At 35.7% G+C, this 22,996-nt stretch overlaps 1 protein-coding gene across 4 annotated transcripts in view; it reads right to left on the reverse strand.

Annotated features, from left to right (window-relative positions):
* LOC113925637 (A disintegrin and metallopeptidase domain 3-like) overlaps positions 1 to 21,604 on the reverse strand; it is a 129,469-nt gene extending 107,865 nt beyond the window's left edge. For 3 of the 4 annotated variants that reach the window (XM_027600136.2, XM_027600135.2, XM_027600137.2), the window contains exons 1-4: positions 21,480 to 21,604; positions 20,854 to 20,936; positions 9,974 to 10,029; positions 5,432 to 5,510 (exon numbers count right to left, since the gene is read on the reverse strand). In XM_027600136.2, coding sequence (XP_027455937.1) covers positions 5,432 to 5,510; positions 9,974 to 10,029; positions 20,854 to 20,936; positions 21,480 to 21,537 — 276 coding nt within the window. In that variant the 5' untranslated portion in view covers positions 21,538 to 21,604. Of the gene's footprint in view, positions 1 to 5,431; positions 5,511 to 9,973; positions 10,030 to 20,853; positions 20,937 to 21,236; positions 21,458 to 21,479 lie in introns of those variants that run through there. The other variant, XM_035726390.1, reaches the window with a different exon arrangement.
* Between the last annotated feature and the right edge of the window lie 1,392 nt (positions 21,605 to 22,996).

The raw sequence follows: 22,996 nt of genomic DNA on the forward strand, positions 1-22,996 counted from the left end.
TGCTAAGTGATTTCGGTCACAGAAGTCAGTCACAGAAAGACAAATACTGCATGATTCCATTTATATGAGACATCTGAAATAGATTCATACCATCAGAGAGTTGGGATGGTGGTTTCCATGGGCTGGGGAGGGGGAGAAATGGGGAGTACTAACTTATGGGCATAATATTTCAGTCAAGCAAGATGAATAAGCTCTAGGATCTTCTGTAAATCATCATACTATAATTAACAAAAATGTATACGTAAAATTTGTTGATGGTAGAACTCACATCTAAGTATTTTTACCACAAGAAAATAAAATACAAATTAAAAATAAGAAAAAGGAATAAGACTGAAAACTTCACAACACTGATGGATGACATATAAACGTTAGATTCCATAAGCTAAGCAAACTGCAAAGGGAATGGACCTAATGCAACCCACAATAAATAGGTTATCGTAATTAAAATAAAAGAAATAAAAATATCTTCAAAGTGACCAAAAAGCAATGTCACATAACCTATAGGGAAACACCAACTTGAATGACAGCAGAGCTCACATCTGAAAGAATGAAGGTTAAGAAGAAACACCATATCAATTTTCAACTGCTAAAAGAAAAGTACAGTCAAACATGAACTCTGTATCTGGCAAATTCACCCTTTAAGAGTGGAGGAAAAAAGAGACTTTCTCAAAAAAGGAAAACTAGATTTTATAACTAGCACATATACCCTTAAAGAATGTCAAAAAGAAACTCCAAAAAACAAATGTAGTATTATCACATGAAGGCTTGGAGCATCATAAGGAATGGGGAGAAACAGAATGGATTAAAATCATGGTAAATATAATGGGCAATCTTTTCCCTCATGAGTTTCTTAAATCATATTTTGGGGTTGAAACAAAAATCATACAATATCATCTGATGCTTAATATATGTAAAGGAATTTTTACCAATTGTATTTTAAAAATGCAGAGGATAAAGGAACTCAAACAGAAGTATGGTTTCAACATTTTACCGAAATAGTAAAAAGTCTACATAATAGTAAGCTATATTGTAAGTTATATATGTATATTGTAATATCTACAGCAAACACTAAGAAAACTATAAGGAAAATACTTTAAAAGACATTAATAATTCATGATGCAATCCTAAAAAATATCCAAATACCCAGAAGAAAGCAAGAAGACACAAACAAAGGACAAGCCATTAGGGTTATAAACCCCAATATATCAATAATTATTTTAAATGTAAATAGTCTAAAAATACCAAATAAAATACTGTGCACCAGGGTAAATGGGAGAAAAAGAAATACTATGGCTCAACTAAATACTCTTTTAAGAAACTCATTTCAAACATAACATAGACTGAAATGAATGGACAAATATGTATCATGTGAGTGTTCATAAAAATAAAGCAAAGTGGCTTTATTGATATCAGACAAAGTGGACTTACTAGTAAAAAAATCTATTTGGGACAAAGAGAATCATTACCTAATCATAAAAGCATCAATCCATCCAGAAGACACGGCAATCCTAAATGTATTGGGCATCAAACAACAGAACTTCAAAATACGTGAAGCAAACACTGATACAACTGAAAGAGAAAGACAAAAAAAAAAAAAAACCCACAATAATGATGAATTCAATATGTATCATACAGTTATTGATAGTATTAGACAGAAAATCAGTAAAAATACAGAACTGAACAACATCAATCAATATGATCTACATGACATTTATGGAAGATTCCAACCCAAGAGGAGAATACACATATTTTTCAATTTTCCAAGAGCATTCATCAACACATAATATACTGGATCATAAAGCAAACCTTCACAAATTTAAAAGAATTGAAATCATACAGGATATATTTTCTAACCATAATGAAATCAAACTAGAAATCAGCAGACAAGGACAACAGGAAAAATCTCCAAACTTTGGAAATTGAACAACACACTTTTTAAAACTCCATAGGTCAAACAAGAAGCCTCAAAGGAAATTTTAAAAATACATATAACTGTATCAAACTGAAAAATAAAACATATTGTTGTAGGCTGCAGCTTGAGCAGTGCTGAGTAGGCAATTTTAGTACTAAAATGCTTACAACAGAAAAGAGGAAAGGTCACAAATTGGTAATATGTTTTCCCCTCAACAAACTAGAAAAAAGAAACTCAAAGAAAAGTACAAGGGAGACAACAATAAACATAAGAGCTAAATGCTATGAAATTGAAAATAAGACAAAAATATGAAAAAGGCAAGAAAAAGCTGGTTCTTTGATAAATTCAGTAAATTGGAAAATCTCCAGCAGGACTGACGAAGAAGAGAGAAGACAGCCATCATTGATGTCAGAAACAAAACACTCCCATAATAATTAAAAAGATAATAAGGGCTATAACAAAATTATACCCCTAAATTCCACCCCTGAGATGGAATGGACAAATTCCTTAAAAAAACACAAACAACCCAAACAATACATATGAAACAGATAAACAAGGTATTCCTGTAACTATTAAATAAACTGAGTCGGTAATTAAAAACTCTGCCCTCCCACACACACACACAAGTCCCCAGGCCTTGTGAGGACACTAAAGAATTTTACCAAACAACTTAAAAATTAGCATGTTCTTTATACAACATCTTCCAGAAAATAAAACAAATTTGTTTTATAGGGCCAGTATTACTCTACTACAAAAATTAGACAAAGTCAGTACAAAAAAAGAAAACCACAGACCAATATTTCTCATGAACTTTGACAAAAAAAAAAAAATCCTCAAGCAATTATTAGCAAATCAAACCCAGTCATAGATAAAAAGAATTATCCACCAGGACCAAGTTGTAACTTTTCTAGATCTGCACTATTGTTTTAATATCTGAAAATCAATCAGTGCAATCCATCATATCAAGAGGCTAAAAAAGTCATATGATCATATCAACTGATACAGAAAAGCCATCTGATACAATTAAACACATACCACTTGATGGGGCATGGGAAACTCTTAGCAACCTAGAAATAGAGAATTTCCTCAAATTTGTAAGGAATATATTTAAAAAAAAAAAAAAACCCTACAGCTAACATTATCCTCAATGTGGAAAGAATGACTATTTTATCCCTAAGATGGAGAACGAGGTAAATCACTACTGTGATTCAGTACCGTATTGGAAGTTGTAGCAAGCATAGTAAGCCAAAGCAGAGAGATAAAAAGCATACAGATTGAAAAGGACAAAAGAAAAATGTCTGTATTTATAAAAGACACATCTATGTAAAAAATCCCAAGTAATCTTAAAAAAAAAAGTATGTGACTTCAGCAAGGTTGTAGGATACCAGATCAACACAAATACATTGCATTTCTAGTTAACAATATGTGGAAACTGAAATTAAAATACAATATCATTTACATTTGATCCAAAGAAAATGAAATGCTTCAGTAAAAACTTAAAAAAACTACGTACAGGATATGCATGCTAAAATTACAAAATGTTATTGAAAGACATAAGGAAAAAAGATCAAATAAATGGAAAGTCTCACTGCATTCACAGGTTAGAAGACTCAACATAACAAAAATGTCAGTTTTCCCCAAATTGATCTACAGGGTTAACACAATGTCTATCACAATCCTAGCAAGTTTGTTTGTATCCATGAAGTAATTTAGCCTGAAATTTATATGAACAAGCAAAATACCTATGATAGTCTAAAATTCTTGAGAAAGAATAAAGTAGGAGGAATCACTGCAGTCTATATAAATGCTTAATTTACAAGTAAACTAAAGAAGACAGCATGGTAGTGGCAGAAGTACAGACACATAGAAGAACTGAAAAGAATAAAGAACCCAAAAATATATCCACAAAAATATGGCCTACTGACTTTTTGACAAAGATGCAAGAGCAATTCAATACAGAATAGCCTTTTATATCAATGATGTTGAAACTAATAAATGCACATCCTCAGTCAAAAGAATTAACCTTGATCCAAATCTCACACCTTACATAAAATTATCTCACAGTGGACATACAACTAAAGGTAAATAAAACTATAAAACTTTTAGGGGGGAAAAGCATAGAATCTTCAGGAACTAGGGATAAATGGAGTTCTTAAGTTTGATACCCAAACTTCCATTCATAAAAGGAAAAGTTGATAATTAACTTTTATCAAAATTAAAAATTTCTAATCAATGGGAGACCTTATGAACAAGATGAAAAGACAAATTGCAGACTGGGAATAAATATTGACAAACCACCTATCTGGCAAAGGATTTGTATTTAGAATATATAAACTGCTTAAAAATCAATAATAAAAAACCAACCAACCCAATTAGAAAATGGGTAAAGGACATAAATAGACACTTCATTTCATGAAAATATATTCAACATCACTGGACATTAGGGAAATGCAAATTAAAAATTACATGAGCTATCACTATACATCTATCAAAATGACTAAAATTTTAAAAGATTATTTAAATACTGATCAAATGGTGACAAACATGCAGACCCTTTATCTTTCCTACATTTCCAGTGGAAATGTAAAATGGTACAGACACTCTGGAAAATAGTTAATAATTTCTTTTAAAAAATAAACATATACTTACCATATGATCTGGCAATCATATTCCTGGACATGTATCCCAGAAAAATAAAAAATTATGTCCACAGAACAAATTGCAGATGCGTGTTCATAGAAGCATTACCATAAATAGTTAAAGATTGGAGAAGGTAAAGAGAAAGAACATGTAGGCCTGAAGTTTCTTTGTGGGAATGTGATTGTTCAGAAATGTAATTTCTTTTTTTATGCATATATGTTTTATTTAAATTCAATTAGCCAACGTATAGTAGTACATCATTAGTTTTTGATATAATGTTCAATGATTGATCAGTGCGTATAACACCCAGTGCTCACCATATCACATGCCCTCCGTAATGCTCCATCACCCAGTTACCCTATCCCCCATCCCCTTCCCTTTCCCCAACCCCCTGTTTCCTGGAGTCCAGAGTCTAATATGGTTTGTCTCCCTCTCTGATTTCTTCCCAGTTTTCCCTCCTTTCCCCTATGTTCCTCCGCACTATTCCTTATGTTCTACTTATGAGTGAAGCCACATGGTAATTGTAATTTCCACCACTTCCTACACTGCTCAGGTCCTATGACATCTCAATTAAAATGACTCTGTATTTAGGGGCTTCTTATTCTTAGCTCCTTAACCCACTTTCTTTCTCTCTCAGAACCCTACTAATACTTCTGATGGTTTAAACAACCTTTTTTGATAAGAGATTCTGGAGTTCCAAATTTGAAAAGTAATTAATTGTTCTGGTCAATCTGCCTTCATAGTAATTGATATTTGGGCTTCTGATGTTTGCCCAATAATTCTGTGGGGCAGAAAGCATTCTTTTTCTTCCTGCCAATGGCACCTTAATGATATAAAAAAAAAAAAACATAAATCTACAGAGCATAAAGGAAAGCTTACCTTTATAAATGAAGAATCTGGATACAATGTTCCTGATTTGTTGTATGCATACACCAGGAAATGAGGGTCTAAAAATGACCTAATTCAACCAAAGTAATACACTTCATTGTAACATTAACAAAAGCAGAATCATGAAATTAAAATTCACTTTCAATTTTACAAGCTCAAATATCCAAAACTTAAATGGACTCATCTCTTCATTATCTCATTTGCCTTCTGATAGCATATTTTGTATAAGAAAAAATACTAAGCAGTATAATCTATAGCAGTAGGAACACCATAATGACATAGATTTTTGTATAATAGAAACCAGGATTTCCAGATTCCCATGGCAAAATTTTCTTTTAGATTCAACAATCAGTAAATCTCATGGCATAAATATTTGCTAATTTGTTAATATTTGCTAACAAGTAGCCACAGATTGATAAGAAACAAAAAATATATGCTTTTTCCATTAGTTTTCATGAAATTATATTGTGGTGAGAACAACCCCACAAATTCTTAATGCTTCAAAACAACAATGAATGTTTCTTCACAAGTTTATTGCAGGTTCAGCTCCACACAGCCTTCATTCTGGAACCTGGGAAAAGACATACCTCCTACCCCATGGAACATGCCTTTCTTGTAGCAGAAGGAGAAAAATTGTAAAGGATACAATAGTTTTTAAAGCCTTTGTTTAGAAGCAGAAGACTAGTGCTTTGCTCACATTTCATAAGCTACATGAATCCTACAGACAAGCCTCATATAAATGGTACCAAAGCGTGATCTTCTTACAGAGAAGATAGTGATTGTTATGGAAAAATCCGACCCCAGGATTTATTGCTGGGAGACCGGGGTTTCTCAAGGATTCCAAACACCAAGGGGCAGTTCAAGGCCAGAATCAAAGAGGGACCAGAGCGCTCACAGAGTATGCACATTCACCACTACTTCTCTTTCCAGACCTGCTTCTTCTCTCATTCCAGACAACTCTTCCTTTTCCTCAGTTCAAATAACAAAACTAGAGAGCTTCCCAGAAAAAAACACAAAAGAAAACAAAACACTGATCTTTATCAGCTCATAGTCCACATATATTCAAAGGCAATGCCAAATGACATGGGTTGCTTTAGGAGCAAGTACCTGGAACATGAATTCTGGCCCAAGGGCAGAGCCACATTTTAGTAACTAAGCACGTCAATGGAGGTGGTGGAAATGGGAATCCAGAAGCATCTGCCAGGAGAAGGAAATTCAACAGATTGCTGACAAAGCATAATTAAAGGGATAAAATCTAGTTTGCAAGTTCACTCATCCTGGGTCTTCCAAAGTATACTTTTGCTTCTACACAAAATAACAAAAAAGTCTGCCTTAATCAATGAATTAATAGAAATACATATGACCACTCAATGGAAAAAACAATATCCAATATAAGGAAAATGAACAACAAAAGGGTGGAAGGCAAACTTAAAAAAAGTTCCTAATGAAGTTGAATGAAGAAATTGGTTAAAGAAAATAATCATTATTTCAAGAAAAGTTAAAAAAAGCTAATAAGCTTCCAGAGCAGATCTTTTCAAGAAAAAAAAAAAGACACTGAAACTAAAATGATGACTCTGAAACTAAAATAAATAATTCAATAAATGTGCCAGAGAATTTGTTTGCTGAGAACAGAATTAGAGTCCTAGCCAATAAAAAGAACATATTTTGCTAGTAAAAAACACAGCTAAAATAAAGATCTGAAAATAGTTGGAGGAAAATCTATTCTACAGAGGGCAGGTCCATAAGACCCAGGATGAAACCATAGATTTCCATAAAATTTTTAAAAATGTGTGGTGATTTAAAACCAAAATGAAAAATTAAGGGATTTATTCAATTGTGAGAACAAAAGGGACATTTGCAGATATGCACAGATTCAGAAAGCATGCCATCTGAAGAAAATAATCTGAAAATAAACAATACCTAGGCAGCATAAAATTGCAATAAAAGGAAAAAATAAAAAGGAAGCAGTAATAAAACTTGGAAAATGCAATTTAGTTGTTAAGTAAGTAAACTGAAAGCATTGGATTTACATCTTAAATGTAAAAAGAATTTTAAAAATACTATTGGAATATTATAATACAAATTCAGGATGTGATAGACACAAGTGAGGCATCTGGAAACCTATAAAAGAAAATATTAGTATAATGATTATATGAATATTTCATTTTTATAACAATAAATCCCACAAACAAAGGAGGAAGACAGTCAGTAGGCTGGATAGCATATTTGCAACATATAGAAGAGATAAAGAGTTAATATCTACAATAAAAAAATATTCCCACAAATTGATCATGGGAAAAAAAAGAAAGAAAAGCAGAAAGGTAAGCCATAGATTGAAAATAAATAACCCAAAACAAATGAATAAAAATGAAAACCAAAAAGGAAAACAAAAAGCTTAGGAAAGCAATTCAATAGAATAGTCAGTAAACATTTGAGAAGATACTACACATTATTAATAATCAGGGAAGTACATATTAAAATAACAATAAAATAGCATTTCTTACCCATTAACAAAAATAAGTGAGCAAAAATACTCATTTTATTGAGAATGTAGAGAACAGAAATGTTTTTGAATTATTCATCTGAGTGAAAACTGGGATAAACCCTCTGAAATAAAAATTAGTAGCATATAGCACTCTTGAGAATTATATCATTTATAATCCATCAATTTCACTGGTGCCCAGAACATCATGGCAAAAGATATCCACAATATGGCTTTTCTTACTATAAATACATAAGTGGATAAATAATAAACGAGATATATTTATTGGATGGCCACAATCAATGAACTCATTCTGCACAAATCAGTAAAAATGACTCTCAGATAAAAATGTTATGTGGGCACCTGGGTGGCTCAGTCAATTAAGCGTCCAACTCTTGGTTTTGCCTCTGGTCATGACCTCAGGGTCGTGAGATCAAGCCCCACTAAGGCTCAGCACTGGGCATGGAGACTGCTTAAGATTCTCTCTCACCCTTTTCCTCTCACCCTCACCCTCACTACCACCTCACAGGTTCTCTCTCTCTCAAAAAAAAAAAAAAAGTGTTATACAAAATGTTGCACAAAAAGTACAACCACAAAACCAGAACCACATAATAAGTATCTACTATTCACACTTCTGGGTCATGAATGAGTAGCCATAATAATTCTGCTAATGGTGGCCAGCCTTGCTCAATGGTCTGGAATTCAGCTGAATGTTGGCTGATTTAGGGAATGATCAGGCCAATATAAAAAATATTAGATTAATATAAACTATGGCCTTTGTGTAATAATTATGTGTAGGATCATCAATTATAACAAATATATCATTCTGGTGGGGCATATTGATAATGGGAGAGACTACACATGTGCAAAGGCAGGGGGCATACAGAAACTGCCTGTACCTTCCACTCAATTTTGCCGTGAACCTAAAACTGGTCTAAAAAATAAATATTAAATTGGAAACAGGAAACAGGAAAAGGCACATAGCCAATAATTGTTTAGAGAATAGGGAAATATAAATTGACACAAAGATGCGAAATATTATTTTAGCACATCTTGCATGCTTTTGCAAATCTAAACTGCTACTGTCTTTTCAGAAACTGGCAGTATCTCTCAAAATCCTAATACAAAATATGAGTAATAAGGAAGGTTGTTGTGAAAATTAAATCAGTTACTACATGCAAATTGCTTAGAAATATGCCCGGCAATTGGTATGTGCTGCATGAATGTCAGTTAATTTTGTTGTTTTTGTTGTTATTATTATTATCACTATTATTACTATTATTCATACTTCTTGATCCAGAAACCCATTTCTTGGTATTAAGCCTACAAAACAAAATATCTATTGCATAAGAATATACATATAAGGATGTTTATTGCAGGACTCTATAGTGACAATCCTTGGAAATAACCTCATTACCTATCAACATGCCATACTACAGACTGTTACCTGTTAAAGAATGAGTTAAGATATATACATAGAGGAAGAAAATGAATACCATTATTAAATAAGACCTGCCAGTTGCAAAACAGTATTTCCATTTCTCTAAAAACAAACCTTCTTGGTAAGTTTCTACATATTTTATTTAAAGGAAAGGTGAAATTTAGAATATAAAATGGTGGATAGAGAGATACAAGGTTATTAACATTGGTTTCCTCACAGACTGAAAATTTACGATATTAAAAAAATGTTGGTGTAATATCAAGTAAAATGTTTAAAATCATAGAAATATATAAAATGATATGATGAACAAAATTAAACATAGACAAATAAAATTATTGCCTTAATTGTTACAGTTGTGGCCATATTTTAAAGAGTTACATAGACTAATTTTCATTTCTCTGGCATACATTTTGTATCATGAAATTAAAATTTGGCTCAAATATTGGATTTAAAATCTCAAGATGAAGACTTGGAATTCTAGTCTGACTTGAATCACAAAGATGTAACATATTAAATATAATAGTCATGCTCTTGTTTAGACTCAAAGAAGGGTAGTGACTATAAAAATTTCAGAAACTAAAACTGTATAAAAAGAAGAATGTCCACTTACTGTTTTTCAAGATGGAGAGTGTACATTTTCTGGCCAATTTTGATGGCATAAGTGACCTACAACAAAGTATTCAAGAAGAACTTAATTATTAGAAATTCTGAATTCTTAAAAATCAAAAGCCATAGCTTCTTAAAATGTATTTACTCTTTCACTGAGACATAGATCATATCACACATCTCAAAATAATATATACATATATAATATAGACATATATAATTGTAATCTTCCTTCAATTTTGGAATGTATGACAGAATTAATCCTAATTAAATTTAAATAAAAATTAAAGAATCTCAATCTATTTCAAAACTAAGAGCATTAGTCATAAAATTTCATAATGAAATTTTAATTTAAAATGGTTACATTTAAAAATGTTGAGTAATCTGTGAAGAAACTTGAATTTTATTATTTTTTTTTACTTTGCAACTTCGAGCCCAAATAAATTGAGAAATTGAAGATACAACCTGTGTTGTTAATCTTCTCAGATTAAAGGAAGTATCCCTAACTCTAAGAACACTCTTCTCCCTGTCCTCTTTAGGAATTCTCTCAGCTACAGAGGGTCACCTCACACCAAGTCACAACTTTCTGAGGCAGCCCACATTTAATGAGAAGCCCCCTCATCCCAACTCCAGATATTGATGGGCCATGCTAGCTTCACACGTTGTTGATAATTGGTTGAGTCTCTGTCTCCCCTTTCCCACTTCCTCCCCTGCCCTTCCACAGGGGCTCATCACAAGAGCATACCCTAATAAACTGCCTTCACAGGAATCTTCTCAAAGACTGCATCCCCAAGAACCCAATCTGTGACATCATCATAAAATATACACATTCTTCACCGCATAGCACATGTGCAATGCAGGTAAATTTTCCACATTTGCAAAGAATGTGAATTTTGTCATTGGGTACAGTTTTCTGCATAAGTCATTTTAAACCTTCTCATGTTTAGTCTTCTGTAAGCCTACAGCTATTGAAAAAATTGTGTTGGGGTATATGGGTGGCACAGTTAGTTAAGTGTCTGACTATTGATGTCGGCTCAGGTCATGATCTCAAAGTTGTGAAATGGAGTCCCATGTCTGGCTCCCCACTCAGGGCAGTCTGCTTAAGACACTCTATCCCTCTGCCCCCCCCACCTTCTCTAAAATAAATAAATGAAACTTAAAAAAAAAAAAAGATGTGTCAACATTTCCCCAAATTATTGTGATATTATTTCTTTCTCCTTTTAATCTGTAGTTTTCTTCATTACATATTTTGAATCTTGTTGTTGGGTGCAAACAGGAGTAAAATTAACAAAATTGCAAGCAATTATAAAGTATGCCTCTATGTCATCTTCAGAATATGACTTGAATTTGGGACTGTAATTTCTTCAATTTCATCCATTATCATTTAATATACATTATGATTTAGGATTTCCTCTTCAACCCATGAATAATGTAGAAGTGTATTTTTAAATTTCCATATACATTTTAAAACTTTTTAAGATTTAACTTAATTGAATTGTTACCAGATACTGTATTGTCAATATTTGATTTTTAATGTTTTTTTCCTTTTGTCAGTGTTGTTGAATAATCTGCATATTCCTGAGAAGAATATACATTATTGCTATAGAGATAAAACCGAATTATAGCTGGGTTAGAAAAACACTATCTTTACGTTTGGGGTTGCCTAGAAGTCTGATGTTTCTGACTCCCAGCTAAGCCAAAGGCAGTGAGATTTGTAAGGTACTTTCTAGGGTTCAAAAACTCTCTTGCCCAAGGTTAACTTTAGTGTTTCCCTACCTAGTTTGACCAGGCTACCTTGGCTACTGAGTCACTGAAAACTTTTTAAGGAGTTCTCCAAAAGCCAAAATCCACCCCCCTAAGTCTTGTTACTTCAAGCCAGAGACTCAGCATGTTCCAGAAGCACAGAGTTTGGGTTCATAGGGATGTTTCTTGAATTCCTGATATTTGCCTGAATTCTCTTTCTCTTGCTGCATCATATGCTTTGTCATTACATAAAAGCCTCATGGTGATACCCTGTAGAGTCTAGTGAGTCCTAATGAATAGCATAGAGGGGAAAAAAATATATTTACTGTGATGGGTTCACTTCTACATAAATCCATCAAATAAAATATTTTATTGTTCAAATTGTCTTTATGAATCTTTTTACAATTTATAAACCAATATTTGAGAAAAGATCTATGAAAATGGATTTGAAAAATTTAGAGATCTATGAAAATGGATTTGAGAATTACTCCCGCTAGTGCAATCAGTTCTTATATATGCTGAGAGCATTTTTAAATACATACAAACTTAGAATTTTTACATGTTCCTGGTGAACTGAATATTTCATTAAGTAATGATGTTTATCTCTCATAACATTTAAAACATTTTAAACTCTCTGGATAATTATTTTTGGTGTAATACCTTTTATGAACACATAATAACTGGATTTTTTTGGTGCCATAAAGGGAGACAGTCACACTGTCTCAGTCTATAAAACCTGCCCAGTGCCTAACAATTTTCCAGTTAGCAATTCAATACTCCTTTTACATCTGGCCACTGAGGTTCCAATCCTTGGATTCCTATCAGATCCCAATGTGTCTTTTTTTTTTCATTTTATGTTAATCACCATACATTACATCATTAGCTTTTGACTTAGTGTTCCATGATTCATTGTTTGCGTATAACACCCAGTGCTCTATGCAGAGCGTGCCCTCTTTAATACCCATCACCAGGCTATCCCATACCACCCCCCAGAACCCTCAGCTTGTTTCTCAGAGTCCATAGTTTCTCATGGTTTGTCTCCCCCTCTGATTTCCCCCCTTCATTTTAACCTTCCTACTATATTCTTCTTTATATTTTTAAGATATAATGTATTATTTATTTCAGAGATACAGGTCTGTGATTCAACAGTCATACACAATTCACAGCACTCACCATAGAACATACCCTTCCCAATGTCTATCACCCAGTGAGCCCATCCCTCCCAGCCCCCACCACTCTAGCAACCCTCAGTTTGTTTCCTGAGATTAAGACTTCCTCATATCAGTGAGATCATATGGTTCATATCTTTCTTTGATAGACTTATTTTGCTCAGGATAATACCCTCCAGTTCCATCCACGTCATTGCAAATGGCAAGATTTCATTCCTTTTGATGGCTACATAATATTCCATTGTATATATATACCACTTCTTTTTTTATTTTTTATTGTTATGTTAATCACCATACATTACATCATTAGTTTTTGATGAGGTGTTCCATGATTCATTGATTGTGCATAACACCCAGTGCTCCATGCAGAACATACCCTCTTTAATACCATCACAAGGCTAACCCATCCTCCCACCCCCCCCCCAAAACCTTCAGTTTGTTTTTCAGAGTCCATCGTCTTTTATGGTTCGTCTCCCCCTCCGATTTCCCCCCCTTCATTCTTCCCCTCCTATCTTCTTCTTTTTTTTTTCTTAACATATATTGCATTATTTGTTTCAGAGGTACAGATCTGTGATTCAACAGTCTTGCACAATTCACAGCACTCACCATAGCACATACCCTCCCCAATGTCTATCACCCAGCCACCCCATCACTCCCAACCCTGCCCCCACTCCAGCAACCCTTTCCTGAGATTAAGAATTCCTCATATCTGTGAGGTCATATATTACATGTCTTTCTCTGACTTATTTTGCTCAGCCTAACACCCTCCAGTTATATCCACGTCATTGCAAATGACAATATCTCATTCCTTTCGATGCTTCATAATATTCCATTGTAAATATACACCACATCTCCTTTATCCATTCATCTGTCAATGAACATCATGCCTCTTTCCACAGTTTGGCTATTGTGGACATTGCTGCTATAAACATCAGGGTGCACGTACCCCTTCAGATGCCTACATTTGTATCTTTGGGGTAAATACCCAGTAGTGCAATTGCTGGATCTACCGTATGGTAGCTCTATTTTCAAATATTTGAGGAACCTCCATACTGTATTCCAGAGTGGCTGCACCCCCAGCTTGCATTCCCACCAACAGTGTAGGAGGGTGCCCCTTTCTCTGCATCCCCGCCAACATCTGTCATTTCCCATCTTGTTAATTATAGCCATTCTGACTGGTGTGAGGTGGTATCTCATTGAGATTTTGATTTGGATTTCCCTGATGCCGAGCAATGTTGAGCACTTTTTCATGTGTCTGTTGGCCTTTTGGACGTCTTCTTTGGAAAAATGTCCATTCATGTCTTCTGCCCATTTCTTGATTGGATTATTTGTTCCTTGGGTGTTGAGTTTGATAAATTCTTTATAGATTTTGGATACTAGCCCTTTATCTCATATGACATTTGCAAATATCTTCTCCCATTTTGTAGGTTGTCTCTTGGTTTTTTTTAACTGTTTCCTTTGCTGTGCAAAAGCTTTTTATCTTGATGAAATCCCAATACTTCATTTTTGCCCTTGCTTCCTTGCCTTTGGCGATGTTTCTAGAAGAAGTTGCTGCGACTGAGGTCGAAGAGGTTGCTGCCTGTGTTCTCCTTTAGGATTTTGATGGACTCCTGTCTCACATTGAGGTCTTTCAACCATTTTGAGTCAATTTTTGTGTGTGGTGTAAGAAAATGGTCCAGTTTCATTCTTCTGCATGTGGCTGTCCAATTTTCCCAACACCATTTGTTGAAGAGACTTTTTTCCACTGGACATTCTGTCCTGCTTTGTCAAAGATTAGTTGACCATCGAGTTGAGGGTCCATTTCTGGGCTCTCGATTCTGTTCCATTGATCTATGTGTCTGTTTCTGTGCCAGTACCATACTGTCTTGATGATGACAGCTTTGTAATAGAGCTGGAAGTCCGGAATTGTGATGCCGCCAGCTTTGATTTTCTTTTTCAACATTCCTCTGGCTATTCGGGGTCTCTTCTGGTTCCATACAAATTTTAGGATTATTTGTTCCATTTCTTTGAAAAAAGTGGATGGTATTTTGATAGGTATTGCATTGAATGTGTAGATTACTCTCGGTAGCATTGACATCTTCACAATGTTTGTTCTTCCAATCCATGAGCATGGAATGTTTTTCCATTTCTTTGTGTCTTCTTAAATTTCTTTCATGAGAATTTTATAGTTCTGAGTACAGATTCTTTGCCTCTTTGGTTAGATTTATTCCTAGGTATCGTATGATTTTGGGTGTAATTGTAAATGGGATTGACTCCTTAATTTCTCTTTCTTCTATCTTGTTGTTGATGTATAGGAATGCCACTGATTTCTGTGCATTGATTTTATATCTTGCCACTTTACTGAATTCCTGTATGAGTTCTAGCAGTTTGGGAGTGGAGTCTTCTGGGTTTTCCACATAAAGTATCATATCTTTTGCAAACAGTGAGAGTTTGACTTCTTTGCTGAATTGGATGTCTTTAATTTCTTCTTGTTGTCTGATTGCGGTGGCTAAGACTTCTAGTACTATGTTGAATAGCAGTGGTGGTATTTGACAAAATACAGCATCTTTTCTTGATCAAAACTCTTCAGAGTATACAGATAGAGGTACCTCAATATCATAAAAGCCATCTATGAAAAACCCACAGCGAATATCATTCTCAATGGGGAAAAACAGAGAGCTGCTGTGTTCCTGACCTTAGGGGGAAAGATCTCTGTTTTTTCCCATTGAGAATGATATTCGCTGTGGGTTTTTCATAGATGGCTTTTATGATATACCTCTATCTGTATACTCTGAAGAGTTTTGATCAAGAAAAGATGCTGTACTTTGTCAAATGCTTTTTCTGCATATTGAGAGGATCATATGGTTCTTGAATTTCTTTTATTTATGTATCACACTGATTGATTTACAGATGCAAACCAACCTTGCAGCTCAGGAATAAATCTCACTTGGTCATGGTGAATAATCCTTTTAATGTACACTTGGATCCTATTGGCTAGTATTTTGGTGAGAATTTTTGCATCCATGTTCATCAAGGATATTGGTCTGTAATTCTCCTTTTTGATGGGGTCTTTGTCTGGTTTTGGGATCAAGGTAATGGTGGCCTCATAAAACGAGTTTGGAAGTTTTCCTTCCATTTCTATTTTTTGGAACAGTTTCAGAAGAATAGGTATTCATTCTTCTTTAAATGTTGGTAGAATTCCCCTGGGAAGCCATCTGGCCTTGGATTCTTGTGTGTTAGGAGATTTTTTATTACTGCTTCAATTTCTTTAGTAGTTATAGGTCTGTTCAGGTTTTCTATTTCTTCCTTCTTCGGTTTTGGTAGTTGATACATCTCCAGGGAATCATCCATTTCTTCCAGATTATCTAATTTGCTGGCATATAGTTGCTCATAATATGTTCTTATAATTGTTTGTATTTCTTTGGTGGTGGTTGTGATCTTTCCTCTTTCATTCACGATTTTATTTATTTGGGTCCTTTCTCTTTTCTTTTTGAAAAGTCAATCTTCTTAATTCTTTCAAAGAACCAGCTCCTAATTTCGTTAATCTATTCTACTGTTCTTCTGGTTTCTATCACTGATTTCTGCTCTGATCTTTACTATTTCTTTTTTACTGCTGTGTTTGGGCTTTATTTGCTGTTCTTTCTCTAGCTCCTTTATGTGTAGGATTAGGTTGTGTATTTGAGACCTTTCTTGTTTCTTGAGAAAGGTTTGTATTGCTATATACTTTCCTCTTAGGACCGCTTTTGCTGCATCCCAAAGATTTTGAACAGTTGTGTTTTCATTTTCATTTGTTTCCAGGAATATATCGAACCAAAGATATATAGAATCTGTACTCAGAAAACTCTAAAATACTCATGAAAGAAACTTAGGAAGACACAAAGAAATGGAAAAACATCCCATGCTCATGGATTGGAAGAACAAAGATTGCAAAGATGTCAATGCTACCTAGAGCAATCTACACATTCAATGCAATCCCTATCAAAATACCAACCACTTTTTTCAAAGAAATGGAACAAATAATCCTAAAATTTGTTTGGAACCAGAAAAGACCCCGAATAGCCAGAGGAATGTTGAAAAAGAAAAGCAAAGCTGGTGGCATCACAATTCCGGACTTCCAGCTCTATTACAAAGCTGTCATCATCAAGACAGTATGGTACTGGCACAAAAACAGACACATAGATCAATGGAACAGAAGAGAGAGCCCAGAAATGGACCCTCAACCCTATGGTCAACTAATTTTCAATAAAGCAAGACAGAATGTCCAATGGAAAAAAAGACAGTCTCTTCAATAATGGTGTTGGGAAAATTGGACAGCCACATGCAGAAGAATGACACTGGACCATTTCCTTACTCCACACACAAAAATTGATTCAAAATGGTTGAAAGACCTCAATGTGAGACAGGAGTCCATCAAAATCCTAAAAGAGAACACAGGCAGCAACCTCTTCGACCTCAGCTGCAGCAACTTCTTCCTAGGAACATCGCCAAAGGCAAGGGAAGCAAGGGCAAAAATGAACTATTGGGACCTCATCAAGATAAAAAGCTTTTGCACAGCAAAGGAAATACTTAAAAAAAAAAACAAGAGACAACCGACAGAATGGGAGAAGATGTATCCAAAATCTATAAAGAACTTATCAAACTCAACACCCAAAGAACAAATGATCCAATCAAGAAATGGGCAGAAGACATGAACAGACATTTTTCCAAAGAAGACGTCCAAAAGGCCAACAGACACATGACAAAGTGCTCAACATCGCTAAGCATCAGGGAAACCCAAATCAAAACCTCAATGAGATACCACCTCACACCAGTCAGAATGGCTAAAATTAACAAGACAGGAAATGACAGATGTTGGCGGGGATGCGGAGAAAGGGGCACCCTCCTACACTGTTGGTGGGAATGTAAGCTCGTGCAGCCACTCTGAAAAACAGTATGGAGGTTCCCCAAAAAGTTGAAAATAGAGCTACCCTACAGCCCAGCAATTGCACTAGTGGGTATTTACCCCAAAGATACAAATGTAGTGATCAAAAGCATTCATGCAGTCCAATGTTTATAGCAGCAATGTCCACAATAGCCAAAGTGTGGAAAGAGTCAAGATGTCCATCAACAGATGAGTAGATAAAGAAGATGTGGTATATCAGGAAAATCCAAATCAAAACTTCAGTGAGATACCACCTCACACCAGTCAGAATGGTTAAAATTAACAAGTCAGGAAGTGACAGATGTTGGCGGGGATGCAGAGAAAGGGGAACCCTCCTACACTTTTGGTGGGAATGCAAGCTGGTGCAGCCTCTCCAGAAAACAGTATGGAGATTCCTCAAAAAGTTGAAAATAGAGCTACCATATGGTAGATCCAGCAATTGCACTACTGGGTATTTACCACAAAGATATAAATGTAGGCATCTAAAGGGATACGTGCACCCCTATGTTTATAGCATCAATGTCCACAATAGCCAAACTGGAAAGAGTCAAGATGTCCATCGACAGATGAATGGATAAAGAAGAGGTGGTATATATATATATACAATGGAATATTATGCAACCATCAAAAGGAATGAGATTTTTGCCATTTGCAATGACATGGATAGAACTGGAAGGTGTTACGCTGAGTGAAATAAGTCAATCAGAGAAAGACATATATCATATGACTTCACTGATATGAGGAATTCTTAATCTCAGGAAACAAACTGAGGGTTGCTGGAGTGGTGGGGGGTGGGAGGGATGGGGTGGCAGGTTATAGACATTGGGGAGGGTACATGCTATGGTGAGCACTGTGAATTGTGCAAGACTGTTGAATCACAGATCTGTACCTCTGAAACAAATAATGCAATATATGTTAAGAAAAAAAAAGAAGAAGATAACAGGAGGGGAAGAATGAAGGGCGGGAAATCGGAGGGGGAGACGAACCATGAGAGACTACGGACTTTGAAAAACAAACTGAGGTTCCTGAAGGGAGGGGGGGTGGGGGGATGGGTTAGCCTGGTGATAGGTATTAAAGAGGGCATGTTCTGCGTGGAGCACAGGGTGTTATGCACAAACAATGAATCATGGAACACTACATCAAAAACTAATGATGTAATGTATGGTGATTAACATAAGAATAAAAAACTAATGACATAATGTATGGTGATTAACATAACAATAAAAAAGACAAACCAGTGATCATTTTGACATGGCACCTGGGAAGCCCCCAGTTATGGGAAAGCCTAGTCTGTGTCCTGACAGTGCTTTAGAAGGCGTGTACATGTGTATAAATGTACCATAGATATATATGTTGCTATAGCGATATATTGAGGGCAACATAACTGGTGGACAGGGTCTGTTAGAGGAAATGAAACACGGTCTTTTTGGTCGCTATGAAAGGAAAATGTGTACCAAGAAATAAAATGTTTTTCCTCAAAAAAATGTGGTATATATATATATATATATATATATATATATACACAATGGACTATTATGCAGCCATCAAAAGGAATGAAATCTTGCCATTTGCAATGACATGGATGGAACTGGAGGGTATTATGCTGAACGAAATAAGTCAATCAGAGAAAGACATGTATCATATGACCTCACTGATATGAAGAATTCTTAATCTCAGGAAACAAACTGAGGGTTGCTGGAGTGGAGGGGGTGGGAGGGATGGGGTGGCTGGGTGATCGACACTGGGGAGGGTATGTTCTATGGTGAGCACTGTGAAGTGTGCAAGACTGTTGAATCACAGATCTGTACCTCTGAAACAAATAATACGTCATATGTTAAAAAAAAAAGAAGATAGTAGGAAGGGTAAAATGAAGGGGGGGAATCGGAGGGGGAGATGAACCATGAAAGACTATGGACTCTGAGAAACAAACTGAGGGTTCTAGAGGGAAGGGGGTTGGGGGGATGGGTTAGCCTGGTGATGGGTATTAAAGAGGGCATGTATTGAATGGAGCACTGGGTGTTATATGCAAACAATGAATCATGGAACACTATATCAAACACTAATGACATAATGTATGGTGATTAACATAACATAATAAAATAAATAATAAATAAATAAAATCTTTTTAAAAACTACATTTTTAATTTTGACAAAGAATGATGTTATATCCATATAATGAGATAATGCAGTTCTGAAAAATAATGACAAAGCTATATTTATAATCATAAAATAAATTCTAACCTTATAAGTAAATTAAAAGCTAATTAGCACACTCATATGTTATTATTAAAAATATATGTGCAGGAGTGTGTGCATGTCTCTAAAAATTCATTCATTTCAAATTTACTACCTTTAGAAACCGAGGCACACATTCACTTTCTTAACAACTCTTTGTGCTCTCTAATTTTCCAATGTACATGCTTTACTTTTTAAACAGATTATATATATTACATTAACAGATTATATGCTTATATATGCAAACATAGGTATGAAGAAATTATATATTGTCTTTTTAAAAATCATCTTATAAATATTAGTGTGACCCTATTTATATAGAATAAATATTTAAATATTCCTATTTTCTAGAAAAAAGTCCAGTAGACTGTATATATCATTTCGTGTGATAGGAATTTGGGGTACTTTTTTCTGAGCCAGTTTTTAAAAAGTTTCATATTGTTCATTGGGAAATGAAAAAAAAAATCAAAATGCTTACTTTCATTGAGACAAAATGACTCTTTAACACAGTAATTAGAACAAAAAGTTTCGAAGGGACATGCATGAATTGATTTGGGTCACCTAGTCCAATAAAAATAAAGCACTCATTTTAAAAAAGTGATTTCCACAGGATGCCTGGGTGGCTCAGCTGGTTAAGCATCTGACTCTTGATTTCAGCTCAGATCATAATTTCCCGTCCAGAGATGAAGCCCCCCATCAACCTCTGCCCTCAGTGGGGAGCCTGCTTAAGATTCTCTTCCTCTGCCTCTGCTCCTCTCCCCACCACTCGCACACTCTCTCTGTCTCAAAAATTAATTAATTAATTAATACAAATTTAAAAAGTAATTTCTTAATTACATGTGTTTCTGAAACTTCACCATCACTGGTATTTGTCTCAATCTTCCGTGGCACTGTAATTTGTAGAGGCGATGTTTCGGGATCTACAGTAAGGAAAACATGTGTGAGCTTTCCCCAGTGCCTGGCAGCATCTTTAATTCTTCACGTGTCCTATCACATCACATCACTCTTTGAACTTCCAAGCCCCAACACCCCCACCGCCCCCCCCAACACACACAGGGCCCACACACAGGCACGCACTCATCCGCCACAGAATCAGACTTTGTACATTCCAGGAAGAGGTTCCCTCCACCATCCATACACATTTTGGGGTGTGACCCTACCACCATCCAGAGACTTTGAGACTTATTGACCTCAGCCCCAGCAAGTGAAGAGGTGCCCACCTCCCAGAAGATGCGCGCCCTCTCCTCCAAGTGCGGGGTCCCGCAAGTGAGGGGCAACTGTCTCAGTCCCGCTCCGAGCCCTCCAAGCAGAAGGCCCAGGAGGATCCTGACTCTAAGTGGGCTCTGACAAGACGCTTGGCTCTCCCCAGCCAGACCCGGGATTCCGGAGCAAGGTTCTGGGGCCCGCCACGCCCAGAGGCTCTGCGACAGGTGACCCTCTATGGAGCAGGGTCCTTCACTCACGATGGCCCGCGGAGGTCAGCCGGCCTAGGCCTGAGAGGATCAGCAGGAGAGACAGCATTGCGGGGCCTGCCGGCCTTGCCACGGTGATGTCTGTTGGCTGCGGAACTGCAGCCGCACGCGCGGGACCTGCGTTCCGGGCGGGTGGGGCTGGGGTCTGCGCCAGAGGCCGGGCGGTGGGGGAGGGGGCGCGGCTTCTCCGCCCACCCCGCCCCTCTGTGGACCCACAGGAGCAGTCGCAGTCGCAGTCGCAGTCACAGCCCCGGGCGCCCACCTACTGCCCGCTGCGCTCAGGAGGCACAAGCCATCCAGTCCTGCTGCCCACGTGGGCTTGGGCTTTATTTTCCAAAACGCGGACATTGGAAGCGCATTCAGGGAGGACGTGAGAGTCATAAAGTGCATTTTCTCCTCTGGAAATGGGCCATCTGCTGGTGAAGTGCTTGGCAATGTTAATAGATCACGTCGTAGTTTTTTGGCACAATGGCTGAACTACAGTAGTGAAGGAAAACAGAAAATGGAAACCATATCTACCGCTGGATTTCTAATTTAAGTCTCAGGTCAAAACAAATAAACGTTAAAAAAAATGATATCTAAATTCAATTGTAGATAACTTTGTTTCTTAGAAAACCCTTTGGTTAAGGAAACTAAATGAGAAGCTAAATATGGAATGGGTGTATGTATGTGTTTTACTGCCTCAGTATGGTTTTGTAATTGAAGTATCAGTCCAAAAAAAGAAAAAGAGGGAAGAAAAAGAAAGAAAGAAGGAGGAAGGAAGGAAGGAAGAAGAAAGAAGAAAGAAGAAAGAAAGAAAGAAAGAAAGAAAGAGGAAGAAGGAAGGAAGAAGAAAGAAAAAAAGGAAGGAGAAAGAAGAAAGAAAGAAGAAAGAAAGAAAGAAAAGAAAGAAGAAAGAAAGAAAAGAAAGAAAGAAAGAAAGAAAGAAAGAAAGAAGAAAGAAAGAAAGAAAGAAAGAAGAAAGAAAAGAAAGAAAAAGAAAAAGAAAGAAAAGAAAAGAAAAGAAAAAAAAAAAAAAAAAAAAAAAGAAAAAGAAAAAGAAGAAGGAAGGAAGAAGAAAGAAAGAAGAAAGAAAAAAGAGAAAGAAATAACTATGAAATGATCCTGTAAGAACAACTTTATTTTCCCATGATTTACTTATTTCATTGTGTATAACTTGGCTTCTTAGGAAAATCTGGCTAGTAAAATGTTAAATGTAAACTTTTTTCCCCATCAGTATGGCAGTCACATATGAGAAGGGAATAACTTGGAAAGAGCATTCATTTTCTGGGTAAATATGCAAGTTGTGACTTGCATAATTTCAGTTTGCAAGGACTTTTTTGCCAGACAATTCTTGAGTACTCCTTCCATGAAACACTTCTGCTTACATTCCTTACATAAAATATTTCTGCACAAAATCAAATGATTGTTTTCTAATTTGTAAAAGGAAAAAAATAAAAAGAAATGGAAAAGGCTAGCCTTTTAAAAATATATATATTCCTTTGTAATGATTTTCCCAAATCTAGTTT

The sequence above is a fragment of the Zalophus californianus genome, chromosome 2, assembly GCF_009762305.2.
Source record: "Zalophus californianus isolate mZalCal1 chromosome 2, mZalCal1.pri.v2, whole genome shotgun sequence".
Taxonomy (NCBI): domain Eukaryota; kingdom Metazoa; phylum Chordata; class Mammalia; order Carnivora; family Otariidae; genus Zalophus; species Zalophus californianus.